The sequence below is a fragment of the Lutjanus erythropterus genome, chromosome 2 (genome assembly GCF_056507025.1).
Source record: "Lutjanus erythropterus isolate fLutEry1 chromosome 2, fLutEry1.hap2, whole genome shotgun sequence".
Taxonomy (NCBI): Eukaryota; Metazoa; Chordata; class Actinopteri; order Lutjaniformes; family Lutjanidae; genus Lutjanus; species Lutjanus erythropterus.
The window spans coordinates 38,629,144-38,650,111 of record NC_139318.1 but is presented as its reverse complement, the minus strand read 5'-3'; the positions used below and the strand labels follow the sequence as shown (position 1 = coordinate 38,650,111).

The window sequence follows — 20,968 nt, the reverse complement described above, 5'->3', positions numbered from 1 at the left end:
CTGTGCAACAGACCCAAGATATGTTGTGTCTACCTCTGCTCAGAACATGTGGCTGTGTCTTCTTTCTCCTGCAGCCTCGAGACAAAGACTGCACACACACACACACAAAAAAAACCCAGACTTAACGACAAGCAATCTGTTGAAATAGGTCATTATGGTGGAGGCATGCTGTGAATGCACCGCGTCCCCAAATCAATACGTGAATTGCTATATTTAGTAAGAAGGTCGCAAGGAGGAGTTATCAAGGCTGTACAAGGAATGAGACACATCAACGAATCAGCTCTGTGCTTGACTGGGGCCTGCTTATTTTAGATGCAGATGGCTCCAAAATGTCTTCTCTGTGGAGAGTTGAGATATCCCTCATGGTGGCTGAAAATGTCACATTCTGCTCAGTGTCAATGTCATAACATTACCCTTCAAGGCGCTACAGTGAGACAATGTAATCTGAAATATCCGTTATGAGGGCCATTGTTATTCTAATTGATTCAACGGTATGGTTAAAAGGATTGACACAGTGGAGAAAAAGATTTTGTGTCTCATCTTGAAAAAGTCACTAGACCATTCATCACTTCAGAAATTTTGGTAACCTCAATACCAGAGCAGTACACATGAATAAGTTTAAAAAGAACTAGAAATGTAATTGTTCCCCTAGATTCTCAGATATATTTTCCCAGTTATGAGCAGAAATGTGACTAAGACGTTGTTTTGAAAGTCACAAGTCAAATTCCAGGTCAAGACTGACAAGTTCGAAGTCAAGTAACAAGTCCTAAACTTGAGTTTTGAGTTCTAAAGAAATCATAACAGTGAGATTTTAGTCTTGTTGATTTACAAAGTTACTTAGCTGTTAATCTAACATTAGCTAAGCATTATATCTCTTACCATGTCAGTACACTGTTCTTTGGACAACTTCAAATGTCGAACAAATTTAGAAGTTGTTGCCTGTCCATCTCAACCCACACATTTTGCATACTGCAATTCATTTTTGTTGAGCACTGGACAGTTTTTGTGCACAAATCAAGTTAACTTTGGTATCATTTACTGGATCTCAGTAAAGTAACATTAGTTCTTCATGATTCTCTTTTGCAACTTTTTTGGATGCTGTTGGACTGGACAATGCGAATTTGGAGAAATAAGTGTCGCCTTGCTGTTAACAAACAGTGTTAATATTAGTTTATCCAGGAAATTAATTGATTGTTGGCATGCTTTTAAATAACATTTTTTTAATCTTTGGTATCAAGGTATCAAGTGTTTTCGAGTCAAAAGGCTCAAGTCCAAGTGAAATCACAAGTCAGTGGTGTTACAGTACAAGTAGAGATACAAGCTTTTTTTGATTTTGTCAAGTTGAGTCTAAAGTCATTAAATTTGTTACTTGAGTCTGACTTGAGTCCATACCTCTGATTTGCTTTATATCTATCATATCCTACCACTGTTTCCAAAAATCTATTAACAACAGCTGTCAGAGACACACTGTACTTGTACACTGACAGATAAAATCCATAATTTTAAGTGACACGTGCCATTGACAGCCCTAAACTGAGCCAATTGATGTCATACTGTAAGGGGAGAGGAGCGTATTTCTTTGCCAAGCACATAACATCATGTAGGGTGGTTAAGCGAGACATAGTATAGGTCTAACACTGTACCATGATCTCTTCCTTAAAGACTCTTTCTCTTCTTTCTGTCTCACCAGTTCTATCTTGTTTTAACTATCTGTGTCCCTGTGAGCTGACAAGGTCTGTCTTTTTGTTTCAGCCAAAAATCCTCGGCATCGGTGTGACTTTGCATGGTGGAAAAAAAGCAAAGACAAGAGGAGAGCAGAATCAAAACAACCTCATTAATAACTGTGACTAATGTATTCCAGACAGTTCTTTAAGCCTGTTACTTCACAGAGACGAGATGCCCGTGCTGGGGGGGGTGGGAATGGGGATGGCGTTGGTCCTGGTGTGTGTCGAGACAGTCCCATACTGAGTCGGTTGGCGGGGTGGAATGAAAACACCCCGCACGTGAAAGTACGCTGATCTCTCTCCCCCACCTAAACCGCCAAAATTACTCTGTAGAGACCACACAGCCTTGAGATGACCACAATAAACCAGAACACTGGTCCCAGCACGAAGTGAGCATTTCCCAGGCATCAATATGCTGCAAGGCCAATCCAGGCTTTGTAGCAAACACTGGTGGGGGGTTAATGTCTTGTGTGCAGAGGAGTTTTGTACGTGATTTTTCTGTTTAACCTGTTGACTGTGCCTCACTGTTTCACTGAACTCAGTCTCTGTTTGAGTCATATACATTTCAACTATAGTGTTTTGCTGTGCAGCATGTTTTCAGTACATAGAAAATCAAATCCTGACCTAAAGTACCTCATATTTCTTTCATTTTCACATCAATACTTAAAATCCATTACTTAGAGGTTGTGGATCTTCTACAACCCATATAATCAGTTCTGCCTTGCAGAAACCTCAGTTTGAGATACTGGACTTGAATATAGAACCATGAAAAGTTCTGTGTTCAGTGGGTAGTGCTACCAACACTGGATATATTTATCTATTCTTTAGGTACAAGAACTGTATCAGTCTTCTACTGGAAATCTATTTTTGATAGTGACCACTCTGCAAAGCTTTTAGAACGCATTGAGTAAATTTTATGGTGTCTAGAATTACCCCAAACTTGTTGCGTCTACAATTACATGGAATTGAAAGAACATACTTCAGCCTAATAAAAAAGAAATTACACAGTAATTACTGTCTAATTTTCAAACATGATGGGGACATAAAAACATTTTGATATTCCAGCACTGTACTTTAACTCATGCTGTGAGGTGCACAGGAAGCGAGTGTTATTTTTCCACACAAGGCAAAACAGAGCAGCCTTCTCATTAGCTTGTTGTTTACAGTCTCACCTCCTCCTTCTCCATATAAATTCAGTATAAACAGAGAATCCCTACAGGCTTTACAGTATAAACTGTGGGAAAATAGCACTAATCACAAGGCAAAGACCTAGAGGTGGATGAGAAGAACAGGGGGGTAGAGAGTAGGAACATGGTGAGATTATTCTCACCCATACACCACTGATACATACAATAATGCAGTGGTAGGAATATTCTAACAGACTAGATAAGGATTAGCCTGGTGGATTGTGCTATGCCTTTCATCTTCTAAAGCACCATAAAAAAAAAAAAGAACTGTATCCTTTAGATGAACCCGGTTCTTTACAAGAGTCGTAAGAATGAAAAAAAGCGTGTCGAACCATACCTTTCAGGCGAAAGCTTGGGAATTCTGCAGGAGAGTGGAACAGCTCATTATATTGAGTAATTTATTTGCTTAGCCGCTGCCCAAGGGGAGGTAAAAAGTTTTAACATCCAGAAAATTCTGTAAGTAGTCCATTTACAAAGCAGAGCTGTCCCCTGCAGCAACAGAACACCATCCCCCTCAACCAGGCTTCAACAATTAAACCAGGCCACTGAAGCCAAGATTGTTTTCCTGCCCAACATCAAGTATGCTCATCCTGCACAATTATAGTGTTAATTGAGTACTGTAATAAACAAGCAAAAGTACGGAGTGAGCTTATTATACTGCAAACAATATGACAGTGTGTGATGGGGAAAAGAAAAAAATGCTTCTTGGAAAAATCATATGGATTATGGAGCAATAAGGGATTTTGTCAACTGAAGACATGCACATTGACTTTTCATAACTTATTCTATAATTGCACAATCTTATACAATAAGGTTTCAACTATTACCAGTCATTCAGTCGGTCTGTTGGTCGCTCAACTACTTTGGTCCAAATTGAAATATCTCCACAATTACAGGGTGTTATCCCATCCTACAGACTTTGGCAATTCATTCACTGTTACACCAGCGAGTCAATGTAATCCTTTAATATATATCTAAACATCTATTACAGGGACTGGCAAAAAATGGGATACAGACAGTCATCCTTCCCACACTATGGATCTTAATGATCCCCTGATTTTTTTTCTCTAGTGCCACCATGAGGTTGGCATGTAGTTTTGCGTGAAATGTTTCAACAACTATTGGATGTTTTGCCCCCTGGTCTACACATTCAAGCCACCCTCAAGATAAACCGTATCACTTTGATGATCCCCTGACTTCTCATCTAGTGCTGTCATGAGGTCAAGTTTTCAGTCACTCTTTATACTACATCACCTGACTTTAATGGCACAGCAAAACATATGCTAAAACTAGAGAAAGAAAAGATGCTTGATGAATTTCTATGCATCATAGTTTGATGCAGGGTTGAAAATGAGGGTTTTGTCCACTGATCAAATGATTAATAAATGTCCAAATTTTACCAGCCACTCAATAGATTATTTGGCTGGTGAGTGTAAGCTATTCTACCAACTGCTTGCATAATTTACTTGCATTTGGCTGTTAGCTGGTGCTAATTTTGGTCCCTGGTTTGAAGCCTAGGGGGACTGACTAAGCTGCTCTTTTTGACATGTAGGGAGTGAGAACAGGCTGGCCAAAGAACACCCTCACAGAGCAGCTGCCATGGCTGCAGACTTAGTCTTGTTAGATGGTGGATATTTCTTCCACCTTTGTTTGACCTGATTAAGATCTGACTGATTGGTAATAAACTTTGTTTAATCAGATTGATTTGTGATTTGATGTCAGTGTCCAGGTATTACTCTTTTATCAATATCCGTTGGGCCTTGACACTTGATACAGTGAATAACATAAGTAATACATCTATTGAAAAAATATTCACCTGGATTCTGTCAGAAGTCAGGAAAATACAGGTGGTAAACTGGCAAAGAAAACAAGTACAATCCTGCAGCAGTGGCTCTCGACAGGGGAGAGCTTAACTTTACATTGTTGGGGCTTTAGAGGCATGTGTTCAATTTCAAACTCAAACACCACTCGGAAACCTCCCGGGGAGGATGATGACAGAAACCTTTGCTATGCCAGTCCAACTTTTGAGTTGACATTAGCCAGTGGCTTTATAAACATTTCGGAATTAAATCCCAAAGTAAAATAAATCTCAATATAAACTGCTTGATTTGGTTGTTGATTTTGCTCAAACACTGCAGAGGCCCCGCTGGGTAGATAAAGCTTGTGTGGACATGATCACCTCACAGGGATTCACTGAGGTTAACGTAGATGTTGCCCTTGAATCCAAGGATACTTTCTGTTTGTTGGTTTTTCTTATTTAGTTTCAGGCACTGGAATTAGCTGATAATTGAACTCAGGCTTTTTGTTTTCCTTTGAGAACAGCAGGGTGTTCCTTCTGAATCTAAATCACTTTGATTGCAAAGTAATCAAATGAACGGGAATTTATCTTAATGACGCTGCAAGAGAGATATATCGACAACTCAGAGATTTACAGTGCATGCTGACTCATGGTGCAAAGAAAACTGGACAATGCAGAGTCCAGGAGAAGTAAGAGTAAATGTACTGCAACAAAGACTTTGTTTACTTATTTTAACTTTGTATCAATTCCATATTTTAAGTGCTGGATGTCATTGTCATTATGTGTAATGGCAAAAAAGACTTTCTCACAGAATATATTCTTACTTTCAAGAACTGAGGAAAACAGCCTCATTTTAACGTTGACAACCACACTTTTTTTTTTAATTATATAATGTGTTTTGAAAGGAACTGTATCAGGAAATCTTCTCCGTGACAGTGCAAAGTAAGTAATCCCTCTGTTGAAGTCAAAACATCAGAATCACAACTGGTGTTAGGAAGTTTATAGCATTAATATTCTCTCCCTGTGATGTCTCCCTTTTTGGCTGCTCAAAGGAGATGATCTCTTGTGGTTATTAGTGCGGTATGTTGATGTGCGGTGAGGCGTATAACACTGATAAGAGAATGAGAAGAGGAAGAAAACCAAGCTCTTCGTGTGTCCTTGTTAATATTTCTCTCCCCCTGTTGCCTTTCCATTCTGATCTGTCTCTACCCTGCCATCTCTCAGCCTCACCCATGCAGCCAATTAATCTTTAATCACCTAAAGTTTAACAGGGGACAGATCTTTGTTGGTGGGCGATGTTACTTATTTTAGAATCCATTATACTTCTGACTTCCCCCATATGGCATGAAACGCCTATTCTCTGTTTAACTGTACTAATGTTAAGTCAAAGTGAGGCCACTGCAGAGTGCAGTTGTATAGTTATATAAGTTGCTGTCATGAACATTCTTCTCAAAGGAGCCAAATGTCAAACAATTCAAATGAACTGAACAGCAACACATTGAATAGCTGATGAATTATATAAGTAGCAGATGTCTTTGTAACTTTTATGCAACATTACATGGCCCGTATTCAGGTGAGGTACATGCAGTGTGGGGAGTAGTTCATGCTGCAATATAGGGATGCACAATATTGGATTTTTGTTGATATCCAATGTTGCTATCCAATTTTTTCCACCTAATTGCAGAGAACATCAAGTCTTTCCTCTAGTGGAATTAACATATTATTATGCCTTCTCTTATTGTGAACAGACAGTAGGCAGATGTAGACATAAAATATAATACTTTTCAAAATGTACACATTCACAGTGCTGAACAAGAAAACTGCCGACAGGTTTGTGCTTCACAAATTGATCTTAATGATCAAGATGACGGCTGAAGGGCAATTAAATTTGTAGTGTTGTAGGAATGAGAATTTGCTCCTCCTCACATGGCTGACGCTGAGCTATCATTGTAAATAGCAACTATGCTATCTGTTTCAGACACTTCAATACTGTAATGTTTTATGCAGGGGGGGATTAGTAATAATTAACACACAACTAAAAAAGTTGTTTTTTATGTTCACTTCTACAAGTTAGTAACTACGTAGCAGCAACTGATGATGACAGAGCAAAACCCAGAACAAGAGGCAGCCTCCAGCAACAATTCCTAATTAAAAGTAATTTTTCATGAAAAGTGGCAGAAAATGCTGTTTTTCCTGCTTTTCTCTGTTTATTATCATATTAAACTGAATATCTCTGGGGTTTTGACAAAATGAAACATTTAAAGACCTCACCTTGGACTTTAAAAAACTGAGATAGATATTTTTCACTAGTATTGTTATTTGGTAACTGATAACGAATAAAACTATTTGAACAGAGGCAAGTAAAAATTAATTTTGGGCAAGTAGATTTCTGAACCATTTGGAACCCTGTTTAGTAATTGCAGTTTTTTACATTTACTTGTAGGTTTCTCAAATGGTTATTGTCACTTATACTTGAGTCCTTTTTTTATGAGAGTAATTGAGTATAGATTTTCAGTACTCTACTAACTGCTGATTATGTGAGATTGAATGACCATCCGGTGTGAAGCAGAATATAGACTCAAGCCTTTCAGCTTCTTAGTGAACGACCAAGGGGTTAACTGTGTGTGAACAACTGTGCTCATCTCTTGGATACTATGGCCGCAGAATACACGTGGCACATCCCATGAATGTCAGGAATGGATAAGCTTTCTCTGCGCTCTCACTTTTAGAACAGCTCTAATGTAGGTCAACGGCACACAACACAAGACACCACAATTTTCTCTCAATGTTGACCGAGTTCTAATACATCATTGGAAAACAAGGTCACCGATACTCGAGAGGGATTCCTGTCTTTTAACAGTGAGCCCGATTGTTTCTCATCTTTTATCCAGACAGATGCTTGATCCATCAGCCTCCCTTACCCGGGAGAGCGACTTGAATCCTCTAACAGGACACGAGTCGAGGACATCTGAGAGACGGCACATGGGGATGTTTTGACAAAGCCCCAGCCTTGTCCCTGATGAGAAAAGAGAGGCACATGTGGAAGAATCCCTGTATACTGCACAGCTCTCATTTCCTCAGTGTCAGGACGGCCTAGCCAAAGTGAATTTATCATGAACAAAACCAGAAGGTCTCAGGGTTGTCACCTAGTTTCGCTCTCACAGAGAAACACCAGAGGACTGTCTGTGGTCATCAGACTGTCTCATATCCCAGGACTCAGGGTGAGACAGGGGTAGGTGTTACAAGCAAGAACCAGACCTGCAGGAAGCCTCTACAATGGATGAGATGACCAATAATGCAGAAATAAAAGAGGCATTGGGATTATAAGAGGTCATACTGTCTGAATTTGAAATCCAATAGATGGTGTGGGATAATGAGGAGTGTGACAGAGGGGCATATGGAGCAAAGCCTGACATGTGCAAAAACATGTGGAAAACGTTTACAGGCTTAACAGGCCATGATCTCTGAGTTCAGGGAGATTCGCAGGGATCGCAGGTCACGTTATCACATCCGCATATGATGGATGTGCTGTGAAAATGAGGGTGATAAAGTGTGTGTGGGTACACAAGGTTGGTGTGTGTGTACATAATTGCATACTATCTGACAGTGCATATGTGTTCAAAGGCTTGGAGAGAAACAGAATATATGTAGCAGAGTTAAGTAATTAGCGTAAATAAATGGTAATTATATTCAATTAAAGTTACAGAAAATAAATCACAGCAAAAATGAGGATTATTAGCAGGATTACAATTTTAGAATACATTTTAAAATAAAAAACACTATACTACCAGTCGCAGTGTGCACACTAGTAGACCGTGGATGGACTCTTCATCTGAATCCGCATGTGGGCATATATCATCCACCCATTGCCCATCTGAATGTATCCTTTTTTCCAGTTAAGAGGCTGGCATCTCTATCGATCTCAGTAGGCTATATTACCTTTTAAATCATATCGATTAGCGCAAGGTTTTCAAGTGGTTTCTTTATTGTGTGTAAGAGGCTGCTTCCAGTAGTGTCACTGCAGCACATAAGCAGCAAAAGTAAAAACTGTAATTATAAACTTGACAGGACAAACAAAACTCTCCAGAGGAAACACAATCAAATAATAAAGGAAGATGTGTGGTTGTGCAGCTGTGCCTCAAGTGTAAATGCGCACGCAGCGTCTCTGTCTCTCTTACTGGGGAGACGCACCTTATTAATCAAACTCAACCCACCCACTATTAATCAGAATGTTAATTCATATGACCCAGCCAGCCCATTCCACAGATTAACTGCAGTGCCTGCAGTTGTAACTGCTGTCCCTGTACCACAGCACACACATTACAACACTTTCTGAGTCTCACAACACCACTATGGTCTCTAGTGAAACAATAGCTAATCTTACATTTGCCATGTCATGTCTACTAGTGGAAAAAAACTTACTAGGTTGAAATTTCACAATTATGCTGTCTTTAAATCAGAAAAGAGGAAACACATCACAGTAGTGCAAATTATGCCTTCCAGCTATGAAAATGCTGTCATCATCAAAGACGTGAGATTTTTAAGACTGACTGCTGATGTTTGCTACAAGACATCCAATTAGATAGGCAACTTCTGCTACTACTGAAAAATATTTTAGGACTGTAGATGTTGATGCTGGTGAACAAGATGGTGTATGGGGAAGTTTATATGTTTAATAAGTTATTGGTTGTTTACTTCAGGATTGAGTGTTAAGTGTGAATAGCATACGTTCAAAAGTACATTTAATAATAGTTCGACAAACAATTAATAAACCTAACAATGATGATAAAACATATTAGGCAAAACAATCTCACCATATTTGGTACAGAGGTAACTCAAAAGTAATGGAACATAATCAAGTTACATTATTTTAATAGTGTGATGCTTAGATTAGGTTATTGACTACATTCTAATGGGTAAGTAATAACTGTATCAGAATACATTTTTAAAATAACCCTCCCAACCTTGTGTGTTCATGCACTATAATGTGATGTGTGCACTGTACTATGCTGTACCTTCCAATACACATATATTAGAAGGGCTGTATGTGTGTTTAATTTAGACTTTTTCTCTCATTAGACTCTTCCTCTTCTCATTAGAGGCACCCCTCGCTTTTTTTGTTTGTTTTCATCCTCTCTTCGGCTGTATGGATGTGCACAGCGTGCAGAACAACAGAGAAAAAGAGGACTAGCGGACAGAGAAAAAAAAAAGCACCTGGCCGTACTGAAATCCCCTCACAGTGGGGAAGAGGGAATAAAGGCTCCTGAATGTTCCCTGGGGCCTCTGTGGACAGAATGACATGTCTTAGAGCTCGCCTGTTTGCCACCTGCTGTTACAACATCCTACAGTGTGTACAGACCAAAGAGCTTACCTCTGTCAAGTACACATCACAGACCCGTTATTGGGTCTAAATGAAAAGATCAGTAATGGAAATTAAGTGATATTGCCTATGATGCAGAAATTAAGTCATGTTGTCTATGAAGCCATTTAACAGACGAATGCTGCAGTGCTGAACATCTGTTCAGACCATAATTTGTATTCCTTATGCTTAACTAAACGGCTCCTAACAGCAGCCGGAGCAGCCATCAATCTTAGAGAATGAGCGTGGCTTTTACTTTAACATAATATTGTGTGAATGCCTATTGTGTAGGCAGACTGTTGACATTTTGGTCTCCCTCTCTCTTTTTCTTATTTTCTCCCACTCTCTCTTTTCTTCTCTGTTACTGCAGCCCAATGCAAACCTTCCTTCATCTCTGTTTGCACAATGCACAATGCAGCAAAAGCCTTGAGGGGGTGTGTTTGTTTTGTTTTGCTTTGTGTCTTGTTCCAGCGCAGAGGACAGTCATCCAGTCATCAGCGTGGCTGTTCCCCACGTGCGCTGTTAGTCAATTAGAGCTGCCATTAAAGACAGAGGCACCCAGGGAAATAAAGGCAGCGGTGTGGATTTGTCTGTGCTACGCTGATTTCCACTCTTAAACCCTCTCCAGACGAAAAGACTGCAATAATTGGGATTCTGACAGTGGGTTAGGGGGACTCATTTCCTGCCTTCGCCTCCTCCCCTCCTCTTTTCCATGCAATCATGTCTATCCAATCATGTCTGCCCGGCACCTACCTTTGCACTCGATCCCCCTAACTCTCTTTATCTGCAACCACATTTGGCTGAAGAATTACTGAAGCCTTCACTCCTTAATCTAATTGCTCTGGGTGCAACTGTTGGGAACCTCACTTCCCAGCAGCTACTACCCACCACTGATGCAGACCTCACCGAGAGACTGACATTAAAAAAGGTGCTAGTGTTGTTCCGAATTCTCCACACTGTGACCTGAAAATGCTTATCATTCATGTGACTAACTGGCTCGCTGTGGGGCCTGTCTGCATGTTCAGTAGAATTTTGCCATGTCTGTTATCCAGAACATCTGACTCTTGGAATGCTGTCACTGCCTCTGAGAGTGGATGTATGTATTTTTGTCTATATATTGTTTGTTTTTGTTTGTTTATTCATTTAATGTTTGTTGTCACGTGCAATGCTTTTAACTTTTGATACCCTTTTAGCTCCTACACTCTTTCCTCCTTTTATCTTTTTCCAGGCTGTCACTGTAAATAAAAATTTGTTCTTAATGACATGCCTGGGTAATAAAGGTAAAATTTAAAAAACTATTACAACATTTTTACTATAATAGAGTATGTTATCGTATTGTATTGTATTGTATCGTATCCTACTGCATTGTATCATAACATATAACACTGGCAAACTTGTTTATTTCTGTAGTTATTTTCAGCCGCAACTATTCATTAATTCATTCATCGTCTGTAACTGCTTATCCCTGAAAGGTCATGGGGGACTGGTGCCTATCCCAGCTGACATCGGGCGAGAGGCAGGTTACACCCTGGACAAGTCGCCAACTCATCCGAGGGCAGCCTATATCACAAAAAAATATATATAGTTAAACACAGGGTTCTGACATATCTGATTTTCCTGTTGTGCTTATTTTATGTATTCGACTGTGTTGCTTTCTTAGTGTTTTTAATAAACCACCCAACAGTGCTGTGGCATCTCTGAAAACAACACATCTACACATTGTTTATCTATGCTTCAAGTCTATTTTCTCAGCAAAATGCACGTAAATGTTGATGCCAAGTAAAGAAGCACTAAATAAATATATTTGTCTACATTTTGCAACACAGGCAGAGTATGCTGCTATCTCTGGACAGAGACAGAGTCAGTACTGGTGTAATCCCACAGATTATCATCTGACGATAGTCAAAAATCGTCAAAACATCTACATTTTTCGGTTATAGACAGGAGCTTATTTGGCGGTTCTCTTGATTCCTTATGATTCATCTCGTCTTCTCTCTCTCTCAAAATTTATCAGAGTCTAAAAGATTATGAGGTCAAAACACTGTTTAGTATGAAATCACCATTTAGAGGTCAAAATAATTAAGGGCCTAGCCTTGCAATGGCCCACATTTCCCATCATGCCTTGGCCTTGTGCTGGGCTTATAGTTTGTTAAAGTTGCTATTTTATATTCCAATATACAAAGGTTACTTTGTGGTAGTTTTTGTGCTATGTCTGTTCAGGACATGTTGGCTTATGTTGGCATTTGCCATTTTGAGCTGGCTCGTAGTTTTTACCATTAGTGAAGTGGCTATTCCATTTCGTAATCCCATGCAAAAATGTATGCACTTTGAAATAACATAATGAAAAAAGAAATCATTTCACATGTTGCTGCCATTGAATTGTATATACATGATGCAGGGGCTTTCTAAACATTGCAAACAAACATTATGATTGGTTCTATAAACCTTATTGTTTTTGCCATCATTTTTCACACGATTATTTTCACTGCGCATAAGTGGAAGAGTGTGCAGAAAATGAAACTGTTGCAGTTTTTCATCTGCTGTCATGCTGTGACAGTAAATCTGGGGCACACAAACTACCCAGCTTGTTTTACGGTGCTTTTCTTTTTCTCCCCAAAAACAGTCATTAAGAAAAACACAACCCAAAGATGAATCAAGCTGTTAGTATCGCTGTGACAGATTGTCTCCATCTAAATCTTCACTGCTTTATAACATGAGCCACACTCCCACAGTCAAGACCCTTGAACTCACAATAGCATGGGGTTAGATGATCAGATTACAGAGAAAAAACACACATGGGAATTGTTAAGGCAGTTTGCGATTCCACCCATGAACATGGTTCTTATTGTGCCCCACTGAAGAGAATGCTTTTCATTCTGGAGTGAACAGCAAGGGCAAACAGGACCTCATGTGTCTCTGTGGTACACTATCTCCTCAAGGCTCTGGGGCGAAGAAGGATCTCTCTTTTCAGGGCTGTCTCTGCTGAAAAGCCCTGGTGTGGTTCCTTCACTCCCAGCACTTCTTAGAGAGGAAACTTAATCTCACTTGTAAGACAATCGCAGAGAAAAAGGCCTCAGCAATTTGATGTAAGCACCCCCTACTACTGTCAATATTTTGACAGATTTCATGACAGCATAATTATTTGCCGGGATCCCTGCCAAGGATTTAATTGTTACATGCGTAATTACACGTTTAGTTGCGGAGATGTTGGAACAAAGCATTGGTTGCGTTATTAATATAACAGTGCAAATAGTCGCTTTCATCTTGGCTGCTTTATGCTGTCTCTGTGGCTCCATAATCCAGCTATGAAAGAGGATATCTTACAAACCCTCTGAGGGCACCTCTCACAAATCAATTCATTACCCCATAATATCGGCAGGCATGGGCGCATCTTTCATAGATCAATTCATTATCCCACTCCTGGCAGTTGAAAGGCAGTGACTGACCACAGTTTGAAGCGCTGATATCAGCTTTCAGAGTTTAGGAAGATGACTTGAGAGCAGACCAACTGGTGGCAGCCTTCCATCAAAAAGGGCTTCTGAACAATGGGCGAACCACAGAATAATATCCTTTTTAACTGTAATGGTTTTATTTTCTCCCTTGATAAAACACACACATCCCCGTTGTTTGCACTGAGGCTCATAACTATTGTATGGAGCCATAAAAATCCATCTCCGTGCTTGGCGTTTTGCTGCATTCCACAGCTGCACTCTCAGATAATGCATTCTTTTCATAAAGCTTTAATATTCAGTCCCCAAGTGACAACGAGGACAGTTGAAATCTGTCTGTGAACATATATGTGCTTCTGACAGGGTCACTACGGGTTGTCTATGAGCCCTGTAGGGCTGAGTATTGGGTGATGCCATCGTGAATAATGTGCTTTAAGTGTTTCCACAAAGAAACCCAACATCAGCTGAACAATGTCAGCATACAGTTTTGACACTTTGTCCATCTTCATTGTAACTAACCGAGAGCTGTGACACTACAGGAGCTTGACCAAGCTAAGCTGGTTAGCCTGTATGCTCCAACTGATCTACAACAATCGGTGCACTGCTAAACGGTCTAGGGTAAAACTTGCACTCTGGAGTTTTTGCTCCATGTGTGAGTAGCTGATATAAATATACACCGTTGACAGTTTGGTACAGGACATTCAGACTGATATGCAAGTTTCTTGGTCGGCACACACTGTGACCCAAACGGTTTGGGACGAATATACATAACTTTTCACCTGTGGCAGATAAGTACCCAGCTCTAAAAAAAACAATGATCCCTGTCTCTGGGCGAAAAAGTTAATATAGTGTTTTTCCTGCATACCTCTACAACATGTAGAGTCACACACCAGCATTATTTGATCTTGGTACAAGCAATAGGGATGTACCCAAATCTGAGTACAATATTCAGAAAAGCACAAATAACATGAATAATGGGAACATATATTTCTTCTACCCAAAGTTCCCCACTATTATTTGGGAAAAAATAATATACAAAATGTAAAAAGGTAATGCTATGAGTACTAGTTTGGCTTATATCTAAGTACATTTTTACACAAGTACTTATTTTAATATAATACTGTTAGTAAATACCATAATATTATTATACATTTAAAAAAACAAATTTAATATTAGCCATTGCATAACATTACCAATCAGAAAATACAACAATTTGCCTGATTTAGCATGACATCCTCTATAAATCACATCCACTTCATAATACAGAAGGATAGCAGCAGCAGCAGGGCTGTAGGGGCAGCTACCAGTGGGGACTGTGTCGTACAATACAGACGCACTAAGTTTGGTCAGACAGTCTTCTCAGTCAGAGCAACTTTAACTGTTTACCTACTGAGTTAAGAGAGTGCACAAATCATCTAATCTTTAAACATAAATTTAAGACATGGCTCAAAGCAAACTAAACTCGCAATCATGACTAATCTTACTATCTCTTCCTTGGGACTGCCTTTAGATACTTTCATTGTTTTTGTTTGTTGTGCCTTTCTGACATATTTATGTAGTGTAGTGTATTGTACTATTGTGTTGTACTGCTCTGCATTACTTGTTGAAGTGCTGTATAGACTATATCAGGCATTAATTTGTCATAACCTGCCCAGGGACTACAAAATAAACATTAGCGTCTTAGCTTCTGGCATATTTACATTGAATTGTAAACTGTGATGTTGATCAATGTGCAATGTCCCTGGTAAGTAAGTAAGTAAATAAAAATATATATAATAAACTGAATAAGCTCTCGTCTTCTACCCGAATATGGATACAGAGACAGATAATTCTGTTGGTTGAACAGATACAGATAACAACATCTCTGTGCACCTTTTACAGCCATTCTGCATGCTAAATAGCTCACTCATGCTTATGACATTTACTCTTTAGGTATCAAAATTTGGTACTGAATGACAAGGCAATTTTCAATACTCGAAAGGATCGAAGCAATTCGATAGGTGTTATAAAATTATTGAAGTTCAGTGCCCAGCCCTAAAGCCCTGCAGTGCTCGAATCTACAACATTCACTACTGCAGGGGAGGAGATGAAAAAGAGAGCATGCAGTCAGTGGAGCTTTTCTTCCAGTGGATCTAGGATTTAAAAAAAAAAGCCAGAGACCAGCAGATACGATGGTCAGAAATAAAAGGTGAAACTATTAATTTTTCAGTCAAAAAGTCTCATGCCCAGCGGAGTGAGGATATTTGAATCAACATGCTTTCCCTGTTGAACTGACAGCATTTAATTGTATAATCCCGTTTAGCACAAAAAACTACCATGACTGAGGAGGACACCCCTGAGATGTTCCAATCCACCACATGCAGTGAATTACATGTAGGTCAAAAAACAAGCAGATTTGTGTAATTATGTGAGGATGTGGATTCAGAGTAGCTTTCTACAGGGGAGTAGCTGCTTTGAATCTTCACATGCCTCTTATTGGCCTGTATTCCTCGAGGAGGAGCTGGTGCCTGTCCTCATTAGTAGTCATTGAACAGGGCTTGGCAGTGTTTGTGAGGCAGCAGCACCCATCACGTTTCCCCTCCCAGCACACAGACACTGGGGGATGTGTTGTAATTACAGGCGCGCATAAGAGAGGCAGCAACACACCGATCTGAAACGCAGGTGGGTGGTTTGTTGTGCTGGGCTGCAGCAGCACGGCTCCAGTCTGCAGGCTACATGCTGTCGTGCTGTTTCCAGTGATCAAGATCTCTAAGCACGTTGACCAAATACCACCTGCCAGAGTGGGGATGGGGCATGGCACAGGTAAATGTTGGGTACATTGATGTTTTGAAAAGCCAAATCGATTTGCCTGTGAGGGATTCCAATTGATGGGAAAATGCAGGCAATTTTGGAAAATATCCTCTTTGTCCTCATGACTGGAAGGAGGCATTCTACCAACAAAACGTCAGCACACAAATTGTACAGACTGTTCAAATTTTCTTTGAATTTCTGTTAAGCATGTGTTCTGTTAAATGTGTACAGAGAGGTGTATCTCTTTACAATTTTTTTTACTCTGACAGAAAAAAAGATATTCAACTATGGAAGAAAGGCTTTAAACACACCCCTTTAAAAAATGCAGTCTGTAGGTGCATTTAAATGTATAATATGTAACATTTCTGCATTAAAATGTCTATAAAAACTAGAGGAGAACATGCTGATACACTCTATCTATCTATCTATAAATTTCATTTCTAGTTTTTATGTACTTCTTTACATCTAGACTTAAAGATTATAATCTTGTAATATCTACGTAACAGACTGGAGGCTTAATTGTAGATGTGCCACAAGGTCCACAGGAAGACAAGTAATAAATAAATTGTCCCCTGACAAGCTCTTGTGATTTGCGACCAAACACCTGTGATGAGCCACTCCCATTCTTTTATGGCAGCTCAAAAGCAAGAACTAAACTGAACATGTTCAGTAGTCACGACTTCAAAAGGCAGCAATATATTTTCACATCAAACCCAAAGCAGAATTACTGTGAATTGCCATATTCAGCAGTGTATTTATGTTTGAAAAAATACAGGGAGAGGTAATCATTATTTTCACAGAAATATGGCAGTTTCATTTGAAACTATCAATCTATCCGCAGAATGTATACCTTCTATAATGTGTTTAAAACATGAATATATGTCAATAGATTAAACCATCAATTGAATGGGAATTAATAGATCCCTGGAACAGCTTACAGTGAGTGCACTACCAGACATAAACATTGGATGGATTGGATCCTTCAGTGTTTGGATTACTCTGTTATGACTGATTCATTAGGCTTAGCAGATTAATGAAAACAATATAAGAGCTAAACATACCTCGACAAACAGTCCCATTCTCCACAGCCTCATTCCCAGCCTTGCACATGCAGCGTCCGATGGGCACCATCCACTCTCCATCTCCGTTGCAGTACAGCTTAATGGGCACATCCACCTCCTCCGCGTTAGGGATGCAAACACCTCGCGCAGCCACCAGGGAGGTGCTCTCTGCCCCTGAGAGGGTCTCCTGGAACAACGCCCCATTAGTGATGATACGAGGGCACTTCCGGTAAAAGACTCGGACAGCAATGAGCGACATACAGCCGCCGTAGTCCTGGAATGCCAGGTAGAAGCCATTTCGTGACACAGGGCCGAAGCTCCGGACCTCAGTGTTGATCTTCATCACTCTGCCCCCGAGGTCCACCTGGGAGAAGCTCTCATCTGCTGCGATGGTGTCAACTTTGATCCAGGGGTTCTCCATCCAGGCTGGAGAGGTTCTGGTGGCTGTGTCGGCATCAGATTCATAGTAATAAAGGTTAAACGTCTCTTTACAGGAGCCTGGCACATTGGGAATGCTACTGCAGTCCCTCACAGAGAACTTCATCTCCACGTGAATCCGCTGAGCACCACGGCGCCGGATGTACTTTGTCCGTACCCAGTTGTTCTGATTGTTGTCGAAAACATTGCAGACCTGGTACGTCCGGATGGTGTTCATGTTTTCATCATAACCGCTCACTTCCTCCCACTGTTGGCCAAGGACAGACATAAACATATTAACATCTGAACAAACAATTGCCAACTGAGGCACACAGTTAACCTGATTCATCCAATTAAATACAATTCAACTGTAAACCATTAAATGGTCTGCATGTTGCCTATTAATATACACTGTCTAAAAGCCCCGCTGATACCTATTTTGCAGCAATAACAAGAATGTTTTCATGCAGACTTTATAATACTTTGATTACTGGGAGTAATCAGCTGAAGGCAATATTTTGATTGAATTGATTACACGGTGCAAAGCAACAAAATATCTCTAATAATCCAGTTTGCATGGATGCATTAGGTGAGTCTAAAGGAACAAATGAAAACCAGCCTTTCCAGCATGCTCTATATTTCATGAGGTAATACTGGTATGTCAACAAAGCTACCTACAGATTACTTACTCTAACCCTTACTCCAACTTTTTAACTATAAAATTAAGTCCAACAAAGGGGAGACGGCATTATGAAATTGTCACTTGGTAAGTCTGTACTTGGATTAAAGAGTCAGTTTGCCTTTTTATTTTATTTTTTTAATCTTTCCAGAATGTCTAGCCGAAAATCTGGTTTTCATTTGAGTGTGATTATTTGCATCATACCAAATTTATAGTCAGGGATCAAAATAAATTTATTTTGTCAGTGTTCCACAACTTTTAATTGTCCCAGACTTAACAACCATTGTCCCAAAGTTCTGAAGTTCAGTACAGTTTATCCGCCATGAAAGTTCTACTATTTGTTCCCTGTACTTAAAAAGTTAAAATTACTCTAGGTGTTCCACAACAATTTTCATTCTTCAATTTCTTTCAGTCATTGGTTAAATTGCTGATTGGTATATTGTGATGGAAATTTAATACACACACTTTGAACATACCTTATAGTAAACTTTTAGTAAAATTTTATCTTAAACACCATGACGATGTGTAAACACCTATGTGATGTAGCACAGAGTTTGTGTCAGCACCACCTCACATTTTCAAATTGGAACACCTAACAATTAAAATGACACGGGCCTATATTCCATAACACATAAACATAATAATTTTATTTTTAATAATAAGTTTCTTTACTGTCCCAGAATTGTCACAGACACCATATCTTTGTGTCCCAGGTGGTATTTTTATTGTCCCTCAGACAACGCAAATTCCTTAATTTCAAGCACTGTTTACTGTAGGAAACGTTATTATGATTATTTTGGGATGTAAAAAACATAAGCCCTGCTTTGTACATGCAGAAAGCTTTGATGTTTAGTGTCTCCTTTTGTCTCACTGAGGAAACTGTTCACATCCTGTAATGCTTTAAGAGAAACTGGAGACGTGACATTAAGTCAGTTGAACAGAGCAGAGGGGTTGTGGTTTACGTGATAGTGTCCCACTTTTTTATTGTGTCTTAATAGGACACATTCATAGCACATACTGTAATGGATTATTGACATTGCAGTGAAAGCTCCTTTCACTATAGTGAAGCAAAGGAGGAAACATGACATGAATTTTCCACAATCAAAGTCACACTAAACTGACATAATCATATTACACAGGTAATCATATAAAGAATAATCAAGGAGCAAATTTCACTCCAGGTTTTCTGGGTATTCTGTTCTACTTCAAAGTCCACGTATTGCACACCAATTTGAGCACTCGCTCTGACTGTACAGACTCCAGATGCAACCTCTGTGGTTTTCCTGCCCCTTGGCCATGGATCAAACCAGCTTTAAACACCATGCGCTCAAACCACCGAGCAGGTCATGACCTTGACCTCAGCATCTCAGCCAAGGAAAAAAACCTGTTCTCAACCCCCAAGAGCCGTTTTGTATCAGCTGCAACCCTCTACTGCTTCCACCACTCTACCTCCCCCCTTCACTCTTCACTTCACAGCTGATATAATTTCTCAAATTAGTGCCCACTTACTGAGGATTTTGACAGATTTTGACGGGTTGGGAGAAGAAAGTCACCCCTCTTGTTGCAAACCGGCGTTCTATCAAACACTTTCGAACTAATTAGAATGGCTTTAGTCCTTAATTCCCATGTCCTAATTAATCACTGCTAGTGTGATGCTGGCTTGACCCAAACCCAAACCATCACACAAGCCAACCTAAACAGAACAGACTGATGTCCAGCCAAGAATAATAGCATTAATGAGGGTAATGAGAATGCAGCTTAACAAAAAACTAAAATAAGAACTTCTTTATCTGAATCAAAACTGGGTCTCTAAGTCCACTTACAAAAACAAAAAAGTAAGCTTTAACATTAAAAGGACAGTTCAGATTATTTGATGTGAGATACTTATTGCATTATATACAGCAGGTGCCAGTTGCCATGCCCCCAGTTTGGAGAAGCATAGAGGGGCATCAGCACGGAAGCTAAGCAACATACTGCTGTTGGAAAGGGTCAGCAACAAGTGTGTGAATTTAAATTTAAATTTGATCACCAAGAATGTCAGACAACATGTGGATGCAGGTTAAAAATCTACTGCTCCATCACACCAAACTGGTGCAGTGTGGTCAGCTTTGTGTTAAAATCAGACAAATAAAGAAGTTACTACATGATTGTAGAATCTACAGGTCCTTGGGGGTACGTTTGAAGGACAAATCTGTCTTTTGGCCCATGCGAACAGACATCATCATTGCAGGTCATGAGCAGCCATTGACCTTCCCACTTGTTGAAGAGCAGTGGGGAGGCTGTGGGCCAATTAAACAAGAGCGGACAGTCCGCTTCTACCAAGTGCAGAGCATTGGACAATTGCAGTTTAATAAAATGAATGTGGAGACAGGTGGGGGTTGCTGCTAATGAGGGATGCAGACAGGGGAAACTGCAGGGGAAAGTGTTGGCAGTGATGTGGGGGGAAGGGTTGAGCCTGGCTAAAAAAGACCCCAAACAAAATGTGTTTTGATGGAGGGCCCCTT

General features: G+C 39.8%; 1 protein-coding gene across 1 annotated transcript in view; it reads right to left on the bottom strand.

Annotated features, from left to right (window-relative positions):
* ephb2b (eph receptor B2b) overlaps positions 1-20,968 on the bottom strand; it is a 168,971-nt gene that overhangs the window by 75,118 nt on the left and 72,885 nt on the right. Inside the window, exon 3 of the mRNA XM_084739239.1 lies at positions 17,369-18,053. Coding sequence (XP_084595365.1) covers positions 17,369-18,053 — 685 coding nt within the window. The remainder of the gene's footprint in view (positions 1-17,368; positions 18,054-20,968) is intronic.